We start from the raw sequence: 14,508 nt of genomic DNA, 5'->3' as shown, positions 1-14,508 counted from the left end.
GGAAGTTTACGATTGGTCAATAAGCAATAAAGTCACATTGAATGTAAAGAAAACTAATGTCATGAACTTCAGTTTGAAGAGGGAAAATGACGATGTTAAATTAAATGCAGATGTCACCTCTATAGACTGCGTAACAAATGCAAAATTTCTAGGAATAAATATTGATTGTCAGTTGAAGTGGTGTGAACACACAGAGGTAATTGCAAACAGAATGTCGTCAGCATTTTATGTCCGTAGAAGCCTATTGTCAGTGCGTAACATGCAGTGTCTTTTAGTTGTGTACTATTCATATGGCGCTTTCAGTTCTTAGTTATGGCATTCATTTTTGGGGAACAAGTGCACAAAATATGAAAACAATTTTCAAACTCCAGAAAAGAGCCATAAGAATAATAACCAAAAACAGTAATTGATCTCATTTTAAAGATCTGTTCAAAACACTGGGGACTATAACTGCTCTGTGTGAAAACATTTACCAGTCAGTTGTACACATCAGAAATAACATTAGTAATTATTGCACAAACAGTGCTGTCCATGACCATGGAACATGAGCTAGACTGAACTTACATTTACCAAGAAAAAATAAACATAAAACTCAAAACAGCATTTTCTACCAAGGAATAAAACTGTACAATAAATTACCAAAAGAGATTAAAGAAATTGCAAAAATACACTTATTTAAAAAGGCAACTAAAAAGTGCCTGTTATGCAATACATTTTATACATTGAAGGATTACTTACATAAAATGGAGTAGGGGTTTGGTAAAAAAATGTTATACAAATAAACAATAATAATGATTATAAAACATCCAACATTCCACATAACACTTTCACACTAAGTTTTATTCTTTCTTTTTTCCTTTTATAGAAGAACTTAACCCCAAGCTATGCATAGCACAAAACTAACACCTCTTCCTTTTTCTGAGCTCAACATCTCATTCATTATAGAAGGATGCTGACTTACTTTTTCAGGATAGCAAATGGGAAGTTGCGGTACAGAAAATGGCCGAGAGATCACCAATGTGTGTGTGTGTGTGTGTGTGTGTGTGTGTGTGTGTGTGTGTGTGTGTGTGTGTAGTGAGTGAAGTGTTATGAAACAATGTGTGTGTAGTGCATTGAGTGACTGATAGTGAAATATTAGAGAACAGTGTGGCATTACATTATTTAATATGTTATTCACAAAAGAACTATTGTATACCAGGAGTAAATCTCTAACTAGAAGTCTGTAAATGTATGCGTATATGAATTAGCTTATTTTAAACTGGTCTAAACTTGTAAATACTTTGAAATATTATATATCCTTGTAAAAAGAGATCTACAGAAGAATGAAGTTACTACTACTACTAAAAATGCAGAGGAGAGCACAGACAGGTGGAAGGAGTGCATTGGCGGCCTCTTTGAGGGGGAGGACTTTAAGCTGACAGTTTGATAGAAGAAGAAACAGGAGTCGATAGGGAAGAGGTAGGGGATCCAATATTACAATAAGAATTTAGAAAATCTCTGGAAGACTTAAAGTCACATAAGGCAGAAGGAATGGATAACATTCTATCATAATTTCTAAAATCATTGGGGGAAGGTGCAACAAAACGATTGTTCACATTGGTGTATAGAACATATGAGACTGGTGATAAACCATCAGACTTCCAGAAAAACATCATGCACACAGTTCACAAGATTGCAAAAGACAACAAGAGCAACAATTATCACACAATCAGCTGAACAGCTCATGCATCCAAGTTGCTGACACGAATAATGTACAGAAGAATGGAAAAGAAAATTGAGAATATTTTAGATCACAATCAGTTTCTCTACAGGAAAAGTATAGGTGTCAGAGAGGCTGTTCTGACATTGCAGATAGTAATGGAAGGAAGACTGAAGAAAAATCAAGTACATTCATAGGATTTGTCGACCTGTAAAAAATGTTTGGCAATGTAACATCATGCAAGAAGTACAAAATCCTGAGAAAAATAGGTAGGGGTAAGCTGTAGGGAAAGACACGTACTATACAATATGTTCAAGAATAAAGAGGGAACAATAAGAGTGGAAGACCAAGTATGAACTGAACTGATTAAAAAGGGTGAAAGACAGGTATGTAGTAGTCATTTGTCACTACTGTTCAATCTATATGTCAAAGAAGTAATGATGGAAATAAAAGAAAGGTTCAAAAGTGGGATTACAATCAATTTGTGAGGATGTCAATCTTAAGATTCACTGATATCATTGCTATCCACAGTGATGATGTTGCTACCCTCAGTGAAAGTGGAAAAGAATTGAGGCAGCAAAATAACCCATGCCAGACAGAGCAAGGAGGACAGAAAAAGCAGACCATCACTAGTAAAAAGAGCATTCCTGACCAAGAGAAGTAAGCTAGTAACAAACACAGATCTTAATTTGAGGAATAAATTTCTGAGAATGTACAATTGGAGCACAGAATTGTATGATAGTGAGATATGGACCATGGGAAAACTGGAGCAGAGGAAAAGAGAAGCATTTGAGATGCTTCAGAAGAATATTGAAAATTAGGTGGGCTGATAAGTAATGAGGAAGTTCTCCATAGGATCAGCAAGGAATGGTCTGTATGGAAAACCCTGATAAGAGAAAAGGACATGATGATAGGGCATCTGGTGAGACATCAGGTAATGATTTTAATGAAACTAGAGGGAGCTGTAGAGGGATACTACCTTACTGGTGCAGAGTGAAGGGAGAGGTAGCAGTTTTTGTGGAGGACACACACCATATCTCACTTGTGTCCTGGATCACAATACTACAAGCAATAACTATCATAGTCCATGCCCATAATCCATCTGGCCACAGATGCATCCATTCCTAAGCCATAAGAGGAACCTAGGATACAGTCAGTCCCTTGATGGGGCTTGTGTGGTTCCTCACTCAAGCTATAGGCAGGCAGCTAAGCAAAAGTTCAAGCAGTACCCCATGGTCAAAATTCTTCGGTGATGAGGCCAAAGGTGAGAAAAATAGTTAAAGAGAGTAAAAATACATCATAATGAGAGTTCCTGAACTCCATCAGTAATTTAATCTCATACAACACACCATATTTTTGATATACATGTTGGTACTAAACTATCAAAATATGATATAGGAATATAAGAGATTCAATATGGGCCTTCTTAATAATTTTAGTATATGTAGAGAAGTGACATAAATATTGTCAGTTTCTTTATTGTACATAGAATTTTGAGTATCCATATGAATATTAGTGTTTCATTTTTGTTTTTATTAGGAAAATATGTGTTCATGTTTTATGTATTGTTTTCTGCAGATAAATGACAGCAAGCTTCATTTCTATTACAACCTCAATAGCCTTCAACCAGAAGAGAAAGATTTGTGGTTGAGTAATATTACAGTCAGTGATGGACAATGGCACACAGTAAAGGTAAGTTGTTGTTCCATCAGAGGTCTAAAGTCACAACCCTTTGTTTGGATATTCATAATATGCTTTAACTGCAGAAAATGGAGTAGTAATGCTTGCTTGGGTTAAATGAGTTATTTTAAGTTTATGTGTATTCTGTTTATTGAAGTGTGTTCTAATTACACAGTAATATACTATTATTTGGTGATAAGTATAACATGCTCTCATACTAACAACTCACGAAACTTCATGACATCTGATAAAGTTAAGAAGATGCTATGATATAAAAGCCATCTGAATGTTGAATAGCTTAAAATAATAACAGTACAACATGTTCATTTCTTCTAACTACTGTTATCCAGTAGATATACTAAAATCCTTCAAATTTCTATAACAGTGTGTTTGTAAAAGACCTTCCTCTATAGCTGAGTAATCAGAAAGTCTGACTGCAACACAGGGACCTAAACTTGCTTGGCCATGGATGGGAAAGTGTGGGATCCACTTAGTTCTGTGTGAATGTCTTGGAGCTTCTTGAATCAGAATTCATAGTAGCAGTGTGAGTAAAGTTCATTCATGTGTGGAGCTATACTGACTGATAATTGACTTGTAATTATTACACTACATTCATTTGGTGTTCTTGGAAAAGAACACTCTGTATACTATCCATAACCCTAAAGCTTCTCCCATTACTTACTAGAGTCAGAATTTCAGTTAGCTATAACTTTTAATTAACTGAGCCTCCAGTGAGATTAATTATACCAATTGAATCAGGAAGTTAAAAATAATTAACTGAACTATAAATTTAATTGAAACTTTGTGTAACAAACCTTGCAAATGTTTAGTACAACTACAAGCATGAGTTACAAAAGTTAAAGTTGATCCCATGAGGACTTTTTCTACTGAACATGCTGACGTATTAGACAGAGAGGCTGTTTCCATGCTGTATCAGCTTCTGACTGGGAACAATTCTCTGCCACCACTACTGTGTGCATTTCACACAATTGAGTAGTGTGCTGTTCAGATGCTCCAGGCCTCCAACTAAATTGCTTGAGCCATAGCCAGCAGCCTCTGTTGGGCTAATGCTCCTTACATTGCTATGTACCACTTCCATCTGGCAGTCTTGTGCAAGTCAGTAAACTGTACTGTACTACTTACGGTTATGCAGTCTCACCATGACCTAATTAATAGTTGTTGGTTTCTATTTTCAAATGAATGAAAACAACAATCTGTATTCTATTGATTAGCTCAAAGTTTTTTCCCATTACTTTCTACAGTCAGAATTTCAGTTAGTTATAACTTTTAATTAACTGAGCCTGTAATGAGAGTAATTGTACCATTTGAATCAAGAAGATAAAAATAATTAACTGAACTATAAATTTAATTGAAACTATGTGTAACTAACCCTCAGGGACATTCGTGTTGTTTGTTGTTGTGGTCTTCAATCCTGAGACTGGTTTGATGCAGCTCTCCATGCTACTCTATCCTGTGCAAGCATCTTCACCTCCCAGTACTTACTGCAACCTACATACTTCTGAATCTGCTTAATGTATTCATCTCTTGGTCTCCCTATATGATGTTTACCCTCCACGCTGCCCTCCAATGCTAAATTTGTGATCCCTTGATGCCTCAGAACATGTCCTACCAACCGAACCCTTCTGCTAGTAAAGTAGTGCCACAAACTTCTTTTCTCCCCAATCCTGTTCAATACCTCCTCATTAGTTACATGATCTACCCACCTAATCTTCAACATTCTTCTGTAGCACCACATTTCATAAGCTTCTATTCTCTTGTTGTCCAAACTATTTATTGTCCATATTTCACTTCCATACATGGCTACACTCCATACAAATACTTTCTGAAATGACTTCCTGACACTTAAATATATTCTCGATGTTAACAAATTTCTCTTCTTCATAAACGCTTTCCTTGCCATTGCCAGTCTACATTTTATATCCTCTCTACTTCGACCATCATCAGTTATTTTGCTCCCCAAATAGCAAAACTCCTTTACTACTTTAAGTGTCTCATTTCCTAATCTAATTCTCTCAGCATCACCTGACTTAATTCGACTACATTCCATTATCCTCGTTTTGCTTTTGTTGATGTTCATCTTATATCCTCCTTTCAAGACACTGTCCATTCCGTTCAACTGCTCTTCCAAGTCCTTTGCTGTCTCTGACAGAATTACAATGTCATCGGCGAACCTCAAAGTTTTTATTTCTTCTCCATGGATTTTAATACATACTCCAAATTTTTCTTTTGTTTCCTTTACTGCTTGCTCAATATACAGATTGAATAATATTGGGGAGAGGCTACAACCATGTCTCACTCCCTTCCCAATCACTGCTCTCCTTTCATGTCCCTCGACTCTTATAACTGCAATCTGGTTTCTGTACAAATTGTAAATAGCTTTTCGCTCCCTGATTTTACCCCTGGCACCTTTAGAATTTGAAAGAGAGTATTCCAGTCAACGTTGTCAAAAGCTTTCTCTAAGTCCACAAATGCTAGAAATGTAGGTTTGCCTTTCCTTAATCTTTCTTCTAAGATAAGACGTATGGTCAGTATTGCCTCACGTGTTCCAACGTTTCTACAGAATCCAAACTGATCTTCCCCGAGGTCGACTTCTACCAGTTTTTCCATTTGTCTAAGAAATTCGTGTTAGTATTTTGCAGCTGTGACTTATTAAACTGATAGTTCAGTAATTTTCACATCTGTCAACACCTGCTTTCTTTGGGATTGGTATTATTATATTCTTCTTGAAGTCTGAGGATATTTCACCTGTCTCATACATCTTGCTCACCAGCTGGTAGAGTTTTGCCATGACTGGCTCTCCCAAGGCTGTCAGTAGTTCTAATGGAATGTTGTCTACTCCCGGGGCCTTGTTTCGACTCAGGTCTTTCAGCACTCTGTCAAACTCTTCAAGCAGTATCATATCTCCCATTTCATCTTCATCTACATCCTCTTCCATTTCCATAATATTGTGCTTAAGTACATCGCCCTTGTATAGACCCTCTATATACTCCTTCCAACTTTCTGCTTTCCCTTCTTTGCTTAGAACTGGGTTTCCATCTGAGCTCTTGATATTCATACATTCGTGTACATACTGCATATTACGTGTGCAGCTGTCTTGAAGAAAGAATGAAAACCATTAATATTTGTGGCAGTGGAAAACATAACAAATGAGGAGCTTCCATCTTGCTGTGCTCCAAACTCTGCTCTTATCCGCATATGTTGGTTACTGTTCATTCAGGTGGACAGTTGGTCTGTAATCGTGCTCACATAAGATACCAGGCAGAAATTGCAGCAGAGATGGTATATAACATGGATGGTTTCACAGGTGGTCCTGTCTCTGCTGGGGTACAATTAGCCTCTGACCTGACTGGAGTAGGATGTGCTGGGTGGGTGAATTGTGCATATTTTGCACCTAGGTCTTACACAGGATAGGCAAGGGGTTGAAAGTGGGTTTGGCATAAGGATGGGGCAGGGTATTATGTGGGGAGGGTGGGAAGGATTGTGAGAAGGATACCTCTCATAAACGTGCACCATGATAGGAAGTAAAAGCCACGGCAAAGGATGTGGTTCAGTTGCTCCGGTCCAGGATTATTTTGGGTGTGGGGGCATTGCTGGTTCATTGAGATGGTGGGAGAAGCAGTGATGTGTGAGAATATGGTGTGGGAAATCTGCTTGTGGACAAGGTTTGGGGGACAGTGCTTCTGTGTAAAGGCATTATTGAGACCTTTGACATAGTGCACAAGGGAATTCACGTCAGGCAACTGTGCTGTGCACTGGTGGCCAGATTATGTGGAGCAACTCTTTGGTGTGGCAGAGATGACAGCTGTCAAAATGCAGGTACTGTTGATTAGTGGCTTGATATGGACAGAAGTATGGATGAAACTGTGTCCAGGAAGGTGACACGGGTGTGGTGAATGGAAGAAGACCAGGTGAGCTGAATGGAAGAGAAGATAGAGGCTTTGGAGGCGTGAGGATAGTATATCTTGGCCCTGGGTCCAGATTATGAAGATGTCATCATTGATCCTGAACCAGAAAAGGGCTTTGGAAGACAAGGGAGGGTTTTCCAGATGACCCATAATGTCACTGGTATAGAAGGGTGCTATGTGAGTGTCCATGTGGCTATATGACCCACGAGACAGACTGCCACAGCAAGCCCATGAGTACAGGGAATTTAGTGCTGAGGAGGTGGTATCAACAGTGAGGAGTAGGATTTCAGGTGATAATGGAGTGGGGATGGTTGGGAGTTGGTAAAAGTAGTGGTTCATATCTTTAAAATAAGAGACTAGACCATTGACAGTGGTTTTGAGGTTGTTGTTGTTGTTGTTGTGGTCTTCAGTCCTGAGACTGGTTTGATGCAGCTCTCCATGCTACTCTATCCTGTGCAAGCTTCTTTATCTCCCACTACCTACTGCAACCTACATCCTTCTGAATATGCTTAGTGTATTCATCTCTTGGTCTCCCTCTACCATTTTTACCCTCCACACTGCCCTCCAATACAAAATTGGTGATCCCTTGATGCATCAGAACATGTCCTACCAACCGATCCCTTCTTCTGGTCAAGTTGTGCCACAAACTTCTCTTCTCCCCAATCCTATTCAATACTTCCTCATTAGTTATGTGGTCTACCCATCTAATCTTCAGTATTCTTCTGTAGCACCACATTTTGAAAGCTTCTATTCTCTTGTTGTCCAAACTATTTATCGTCCATGTTTCACTTCCATACATTGCTACACTCCATACAAATACTTTCTGAAATGACTTCCTGACACTTAAATCTATACTTGATGTTAACAAATTTCTCTTCTTCAGAAACGCTTTCCTTGCCATTGCCAGTCTACATTGTACATCCTCTCTACTTCGACCATCATCAGTTATTTAGCTCCCCAAATGGTAAAACTCCTTTACTACTTTAAGTGTCTCATTTCCTAATCTAATTCCCTCAGCATCACCCGACTTAATTCGAATACATTCCATTATCCTCGTTTTGCTTTTGTTGATGTTCATCTTATATCCTCCTCTCAAGACACTGTCCATTCCATTCAACTGCTCTTCCAAGTCCTTTGCTTTCTCTGACAGAATTACAATGTCAGCGGCGAACCTCAAAGTTTTTATTTCTTCTCCATGGATTTTAATACCTATTCCAAATTTTTCTTTTGTTTCCTTTACTGCTTGCTCAATGTACAGATTGAATAACATCGGGGAGAGGCTACAACCATGTCGTACTCCCTTCCCAACCATTGCTTCCCTTTCATGTCCCTCGACTCTTATAACTGCAATCTGGTTTCTGTACAAATTGTAAATAGCCTTTCACTCCCTGTATTTTACCCCTGGCACCTTTAGAATTTGAAAGAGAGTATTCCAGTCAACGTTGTCAAAAGCTTTCTCTAAGTCCACAAATGCTAGAAATGTAGGTTTGCCTTTCCTTAATCTTTCTTCTAAGATAAGTCGTAAGCTCAGTATTGCCACACGTGTTCCAGTGTTTCTATGGAATCCAAACTGATCTTCCCCGAGGTAGGCTTCTACTAGTTTTTCCATTTGTCTGTAAAGAATTCGTGTTAGTATCTTGCAGCTGTGGCTTATTAAACTGATTGTTCAGTAATTTTCACATCTGTCAACACCTGTTTTCTTTGGCATTGGTATTATTATATTCTTCTTGAAGTCTGAGGGTATTTCGCCTGTTTCATACATCTCCCAAGGCCGTCTGTAGTTCCAATGGAATGTTGTCTACACCGGGGGCCTTGTTCCGACTCAGATCTTTCAGTGCTCTGTCAAACTCTTCACGCAGTATCATATCTCCCATTTCATCTTCATCTACATCCTCTCCCATTTCCATAATATTGTCCTCAAGTACATCACCCTTGTATAGACCCTCTATATACTCCTTCCACCTTTCTGCTTTCCCTTGTTTGCTTAGAACTGGGTTTCCATCTGAGCTCTTGATGTTCATACAAGTGGTTCTCTTATCTCCAAAGGTCTCTTTAATTTTCCTGTAGGCAGTATCTATCTTACCCCTAGTGAGATAAGCCTGTACATCCTTACATTTGTCCTCTAGCCATCCCTGCTTAGCCATTTTGCACTTCCTGTCAATCTCATTTTTGAGACGTTTGTATTCCTTTTTGCCTGCTTCATTTACTGCATTTTTATATTTTCTCCTTTCATCAATTAAATTCAATATTTCTTCTGTTACCCAAGGATTTCTACTAGCCCTCATCTTTTTACTTACTTGATCCTCTGCTGCCTTCACTACTTCATCCCTCAAAGCTACCCATTCTTCTTCTACTGTATTTCTTTCCCACATTCCTGTCAATTGTTCCCTTATGCTCTCCCTGAAACTCTGTACAACCTCTGGTTTTTTCAGTTCATCCAGGTCCCATATTCTTAAATTCCCACCTTTTTGCAGTTTCTTCAGTTTTTATCTACAGTTCATAACCAATACATTGTGGTCAGAGTCCACATCTGCCCCTGGAAGTGTCTTACAATTTAAAACCTGGTTCCTAAATCTCTGTCTTACCATTATATAACCTATCTGATACCTTTTAATATCTCCAGGGTTCTTCCATGTATACAACCTTCTTTCATGATTCTTAAACCAAGTGTTAGCTATGATTATGTTGTGCTCTGTGCAAAATTCTACCAAGTGGCTTCCTCTTTCATTTCTTAGCCCCAATCCATATTCACCTACTACATTTCCTTCTCTCCTTTTTCCTACACTCGAATTCCAGTCACCCATGACTATTAAATTTTCATTTCCCTTCACTATCTGAATAATTTCTTTTATTTCATCATACATTTCTTCAATTTCTTCGTCATCTGCAGAGCTAGTTGGCATATAAACTTCTACTACTGTGGTAGGTGTGGGCTTCGTATCTATCTTGGCCACAACAATGCATTTGCTGTGCCGTTTGTAGTAGCTTACCCGCATTCCTATTTTCCTATTTATTATTAAACCTACTCCTGCATTATCCCTATTTGATTTTGTGTTTATAACCCTGTAGTCACCTGACCAGAAGTCTTGTTCCTCCTGCCACCGAACTTCACTAATTCCCACTATATCTAACTTTAACCTATTCATTTCCCTTTTTAAATTTTCTAACCTACCTGCCCGATTAAGGGATCTGACATTCCACGCTCTGGAGGTAAAAGTGGAGAATTTTTAGTGGGAGTACAGTAATGGACAATGATGGAGCATGCAGAACTTTTGGGTTTGTAAATTTTTGGAAGTATGTAGCAGGTGGGTCTGCGAGGATTGTTGAGGTGAGGAGGAAGACTCTGGATGGATTAAGTATTCAAATAGGGATTGGAAGTTATGCTGGACTTCTGTGGGGGAAGGTTGGGGGAATCACTAAGGCAGAGCTTGCAGTTGGAGAACGGAGATCATTGATAGATGCACTGTGTCAGATAATTGCTGTTTCATCACAACAGTGATAGACCCTTTTTCTGCAGGGAGTCTTTGTCTGCAGGGACAAACATTTAATAAGGGTTTGCCTGTGTTTGGCTGTTCTTTCTTCCATTGAGAGGTTTGTGTTCTTGGGAAATGACATGGGCAAGGAAGGTGTGGCCAAGTTGGAGGTAAGTAAGTAACTGCTGGAATGTTATCACAGGAAGGTTTGGCGGCGGAGGGGGGGGGGGGGGGGGGATGGCTCATGGTTGGAAGATGTTATGAACTAGGAGAAGAAAGTTTCAGTGTTGGCTTTGGTTGGAGGGATCAGTAATAAATAAGCACTGTCACTGTAAGATAGTGGAGAAAGATAGCTCATTATTGTCAGGAAGAGTGAGATGATACCACTAATAGTGTATGGAAATTGTTAAAATGAGACATAGGAAGTAATAAAGAAAATCCTGTTGACACTGTGTTGAAAATACATAATACAATGCAAAGTTCATGAATAGGATAATAACTTTGAAGTCTTAGCTTCAGCCATCATGTTTCTGCTTATGAAAAAAACAGTGAATTGTAGTCAAACATACCACTCTATGTCTCGATAACTAATTTTTCCTGCTTGAAGGTCTGAGATTGAGTTCATTTTCTCAGTTTTCCAACAGTTTACAGGCACTGCAAGAGTACTTCTCAGTCATATCCCTAAGTGCATTTTACCTGACCATGACTGGACCCTCTGTTTGCTGAGAAAAAGTGTCTGTACAGGAGATCTGAAGCTCCCTGTATAGGCAGACAGACACATCAGCTACAGTAACTAGATCATGTCTGGTAGTAATATGTAACATTGAACACTGTATCTCAGCCTTTTGATATGTCAATCTCAACAGTCAATGGAAAAGTATGGACAAGAAAATAGTACCATTGTAGTGAGTTAGTAGGTAACATGTGGGAGATTAAGTAATTTGAATAACAATGAAAAAGAACTTTTTAATTTTTAAATATAAGAAATGAATTTATTTTACTTAAAATACTTTATGTTGTTGATGCAAGCAATATGAAGTTTATATCTTGAAAAGTCCTTCTTGCTGAATTAAGTGAGAACTTCAATTTTGACTATGGTATTGTTGATATTTGAAATTATGAAATGTAGTGCATGATAACATAAAACAAGCAGAGATATTTATTTATAATCCATTTCTTATATAGCTTGTGATGAAATCAAAGATTTCAGAACTCAGAAGTTTGTGTGTACAGCATCATCTTACAAACAAATTGCCATATCAGTTTTACCAAGCACCCAAAATCGCTTCAAAAAGAAAGTAGAACATCAGATAATCATGCAGTATTAAACTTCAACAACTTGGAAGTGTTCATCAAGTGCAGTTTTCTCTCCACATTCTTCATTGATATCTCAATTGCAGTGTACATATTCATAAACTATTCCTTAAATTTCATGCTTGTATATTTCCAGATAGCTTCATCAAAGGCTGCTTCATACGTGTTGGGCACACATAATGTTGAGCAGTGGGGTGGTGGAAACATGCTAAATGTAACAAGGCTGTCCTCAACCCTTCAGCTCAGTATTTTACACTATATATACTTCCCTATCACTGTCTGTTAAGCTGTTACAATAACTTATTTTCAATGGATGTGTGTCTCCAGGATATCTACTGTAGAGTAAATTGTGCTGTCACATAATGTAATGGTTTGCTGATAAAAACATGCTTTGCTTATCCGTGTACTGGTAAAGAAGTGAACATGTTTTGTGGAAATAGGAAGATGTGGTTCTATTTGGCCAGAGCAAAGAAGTGGCACAACAGCTGAAAATTAACTGCTTTCTTGGGAGAGTGTTTTCAAGACTACAAGAACTTTGTAGTTGGAGAACTAACCATGAATGGATTTAATTGCAGTTTTAAACTAAATGTAGACTGAGAGCTCAAGTATTAATTAATGGAGCCTTTTGTGTGACCTGAAATGTAGATATAAAGCATTTTTTATTCAAGAGAAAGTACAGCTCTCCTATTTAGTAATTATTCCAGAAGAAAATGTGCCTGTTGTTGTTGCAAGTGTCCAGTGTATCAGGACAAAACTGAAGAATTTAGCCATCTTTGTAGACCAATTCAAATCCAATGCATCACTGGGTGCCTTAGTGAACAATGTCTAGTTGAGCAGGAGGGTGATTATTATAGATGTATAGACTGTCTAGAAATGATAAGTGCATGGTATTCTTGGTGAATCTCCACTGTCCCTCTTTGTTCCAATGCATTATGGCTCTTGGTCACTCGGCTGTTCTCATGCTATGTGACCATCTGGAGCATCGTTTGATGAATCTACCTTATGATCCTACCTAGTTGCTAGCCTCCTGTACCAAAATCTTCCTACATGTGTGTTAAAACATAGCAACAAAAATGCAATAAATCCAGGCAGGAATGTGGCATGAACACCACACAACATCCACATGCTCCCCAAAACTAAAATGTTGCATGTTATAGCATTTTCACAATAACCCCACAAATGCATTGGTTAGATGCAATAAAAATATTCCCTGACAGGTCAAAAGTGCCTGATCACTCATATGTATGTAGTGCTTATGCTTGTAATGCTGTGATATGGAACTTTCTCCTCCATAATCTAAAACAATTATTTCTGCAGTCTGTTATCATGTTGTATTGTGATGTACTATATGCTATTATGTGCTCCATATTGTCTTAGACAATTTTTTTTTATTCCTTACATGGATCACATGGGTAATAAATTGTTGGTTACATGAGAAGTACACCATTGTACATTAAACTACACTATGATGAGCAATAGCCTCTTCTCAGTTATACTTTATTTCCCTTACATTGTTTTCTTTCTTCCAAAAATTTGCCAGGTGACTCGTTATGGATCAGTTTCTATTTTGATACTTGATGATGGAGAAGGTTTACGATACAATGAAAGTTTCAAGTTCAGTGGCCATCAGCTTTTGGTTGTGGATAGGCAAGAAGGTGTTTATGTTGGAGGAAAGGCTGAGTATACAGGTGTTCAGACATTTGAAGTTCACAATGACTACCAGAAAGGTAAGTACATAATACCATATTATAATTAATATTATCAACATTATCATCATCATAACTATTATCATGCCCACAAAATGAGCACAGTAACACACAAATTTGTAATACAGCCCTGGGCACCAGCATGGCATCCTCCTACGCAAACCTCTTTATGGGCCACCTACAGGAAACATGAGTCCGCCCGGTTGGCAGTGTGGTCTAATACACGGCTTTCCGGGCAGGAAGGAGCACCTGGTCCCCGGCACAAATCCGCCCGGGGGATTTGTGTTGAGGTCCAGTGAACTGGCCAGTTTCTGGATGGTTTTTAGGTGGTTTTCCATCTGCCTCAACAAATGTGGGCTGTTTCCCCTTATTCCACCTCAGTTACACTATGTCGGTGATTGCTGTGCAAACAAGTTCTCCATGTACATGTACACCACCATTACCCTACCACATAAACATAGGGGTTACACTTGTCTGGTGTGAGACGTTCCTTGGGGGGATCCACCGGGGTCTGAACCGCACAATAAACCTGGGTTCGGTGTGGGTCGGTGGAGGGATGAAGTGGTAGTCGTCGTGCGGTTGTGGACCACTGCGGCTGCGGCGGTGACTGAGCTTCTCCATTGTTTCTAGGTCCCCGGTTAGCATACAATACAATACATACAAAGAAAACATTCCTAGCCTCCCAATAATGCAAACTCCTGCTCTGGTTC

The 14,508-nt window shown here is 38.6% G+C and overlaps 1 protein-coding gene across 1 annotated transcript in view; it reads left to right on the top strand.

Annotated features, from left to right (window-relative positions):
• Window positions 1–14,508, top strand: part of LOC126088338 (neural-cadherin-like) — a 296,369-nt gene that overhangs the window by 183,415 nt on the left and 98,446 nt on the right. Inside the window, exons 16-17 of the mRNA XM_049906473.1 lie at window positions 3,278–3,391; window positions 13,633–13,819. Of these exons, the coding sequence (XP_049762430.1) occupies window positions 3,278–3,391; window positions 13,633–13,819 (301 nt within the window). The remainder of the gene's footprint in view (window positions 1–3,277; window positions 3,392–13,632; window positions 13,820–14,508) is intronic.

Source organism: Schistocerca cancellata, chromosome 6 (assembly GCF_023864275.1).
Source record: "Schistocerca cancellata isolate TAMUIC-IGC-003103 chromosome 6, iqSchCanc2.1, whole genome shotgun sequence".
NCBI classification, from domain to species: domain Eukaryota; kingdom Metazoa; phylum Arthropoda; class Insecta; order Orthoptera; family Acrididae; genus Schistocerca; species Schistocerca cancellata.
This window is presented reverse-complemented; position numbering and strand designations above follow the sequence as displayed.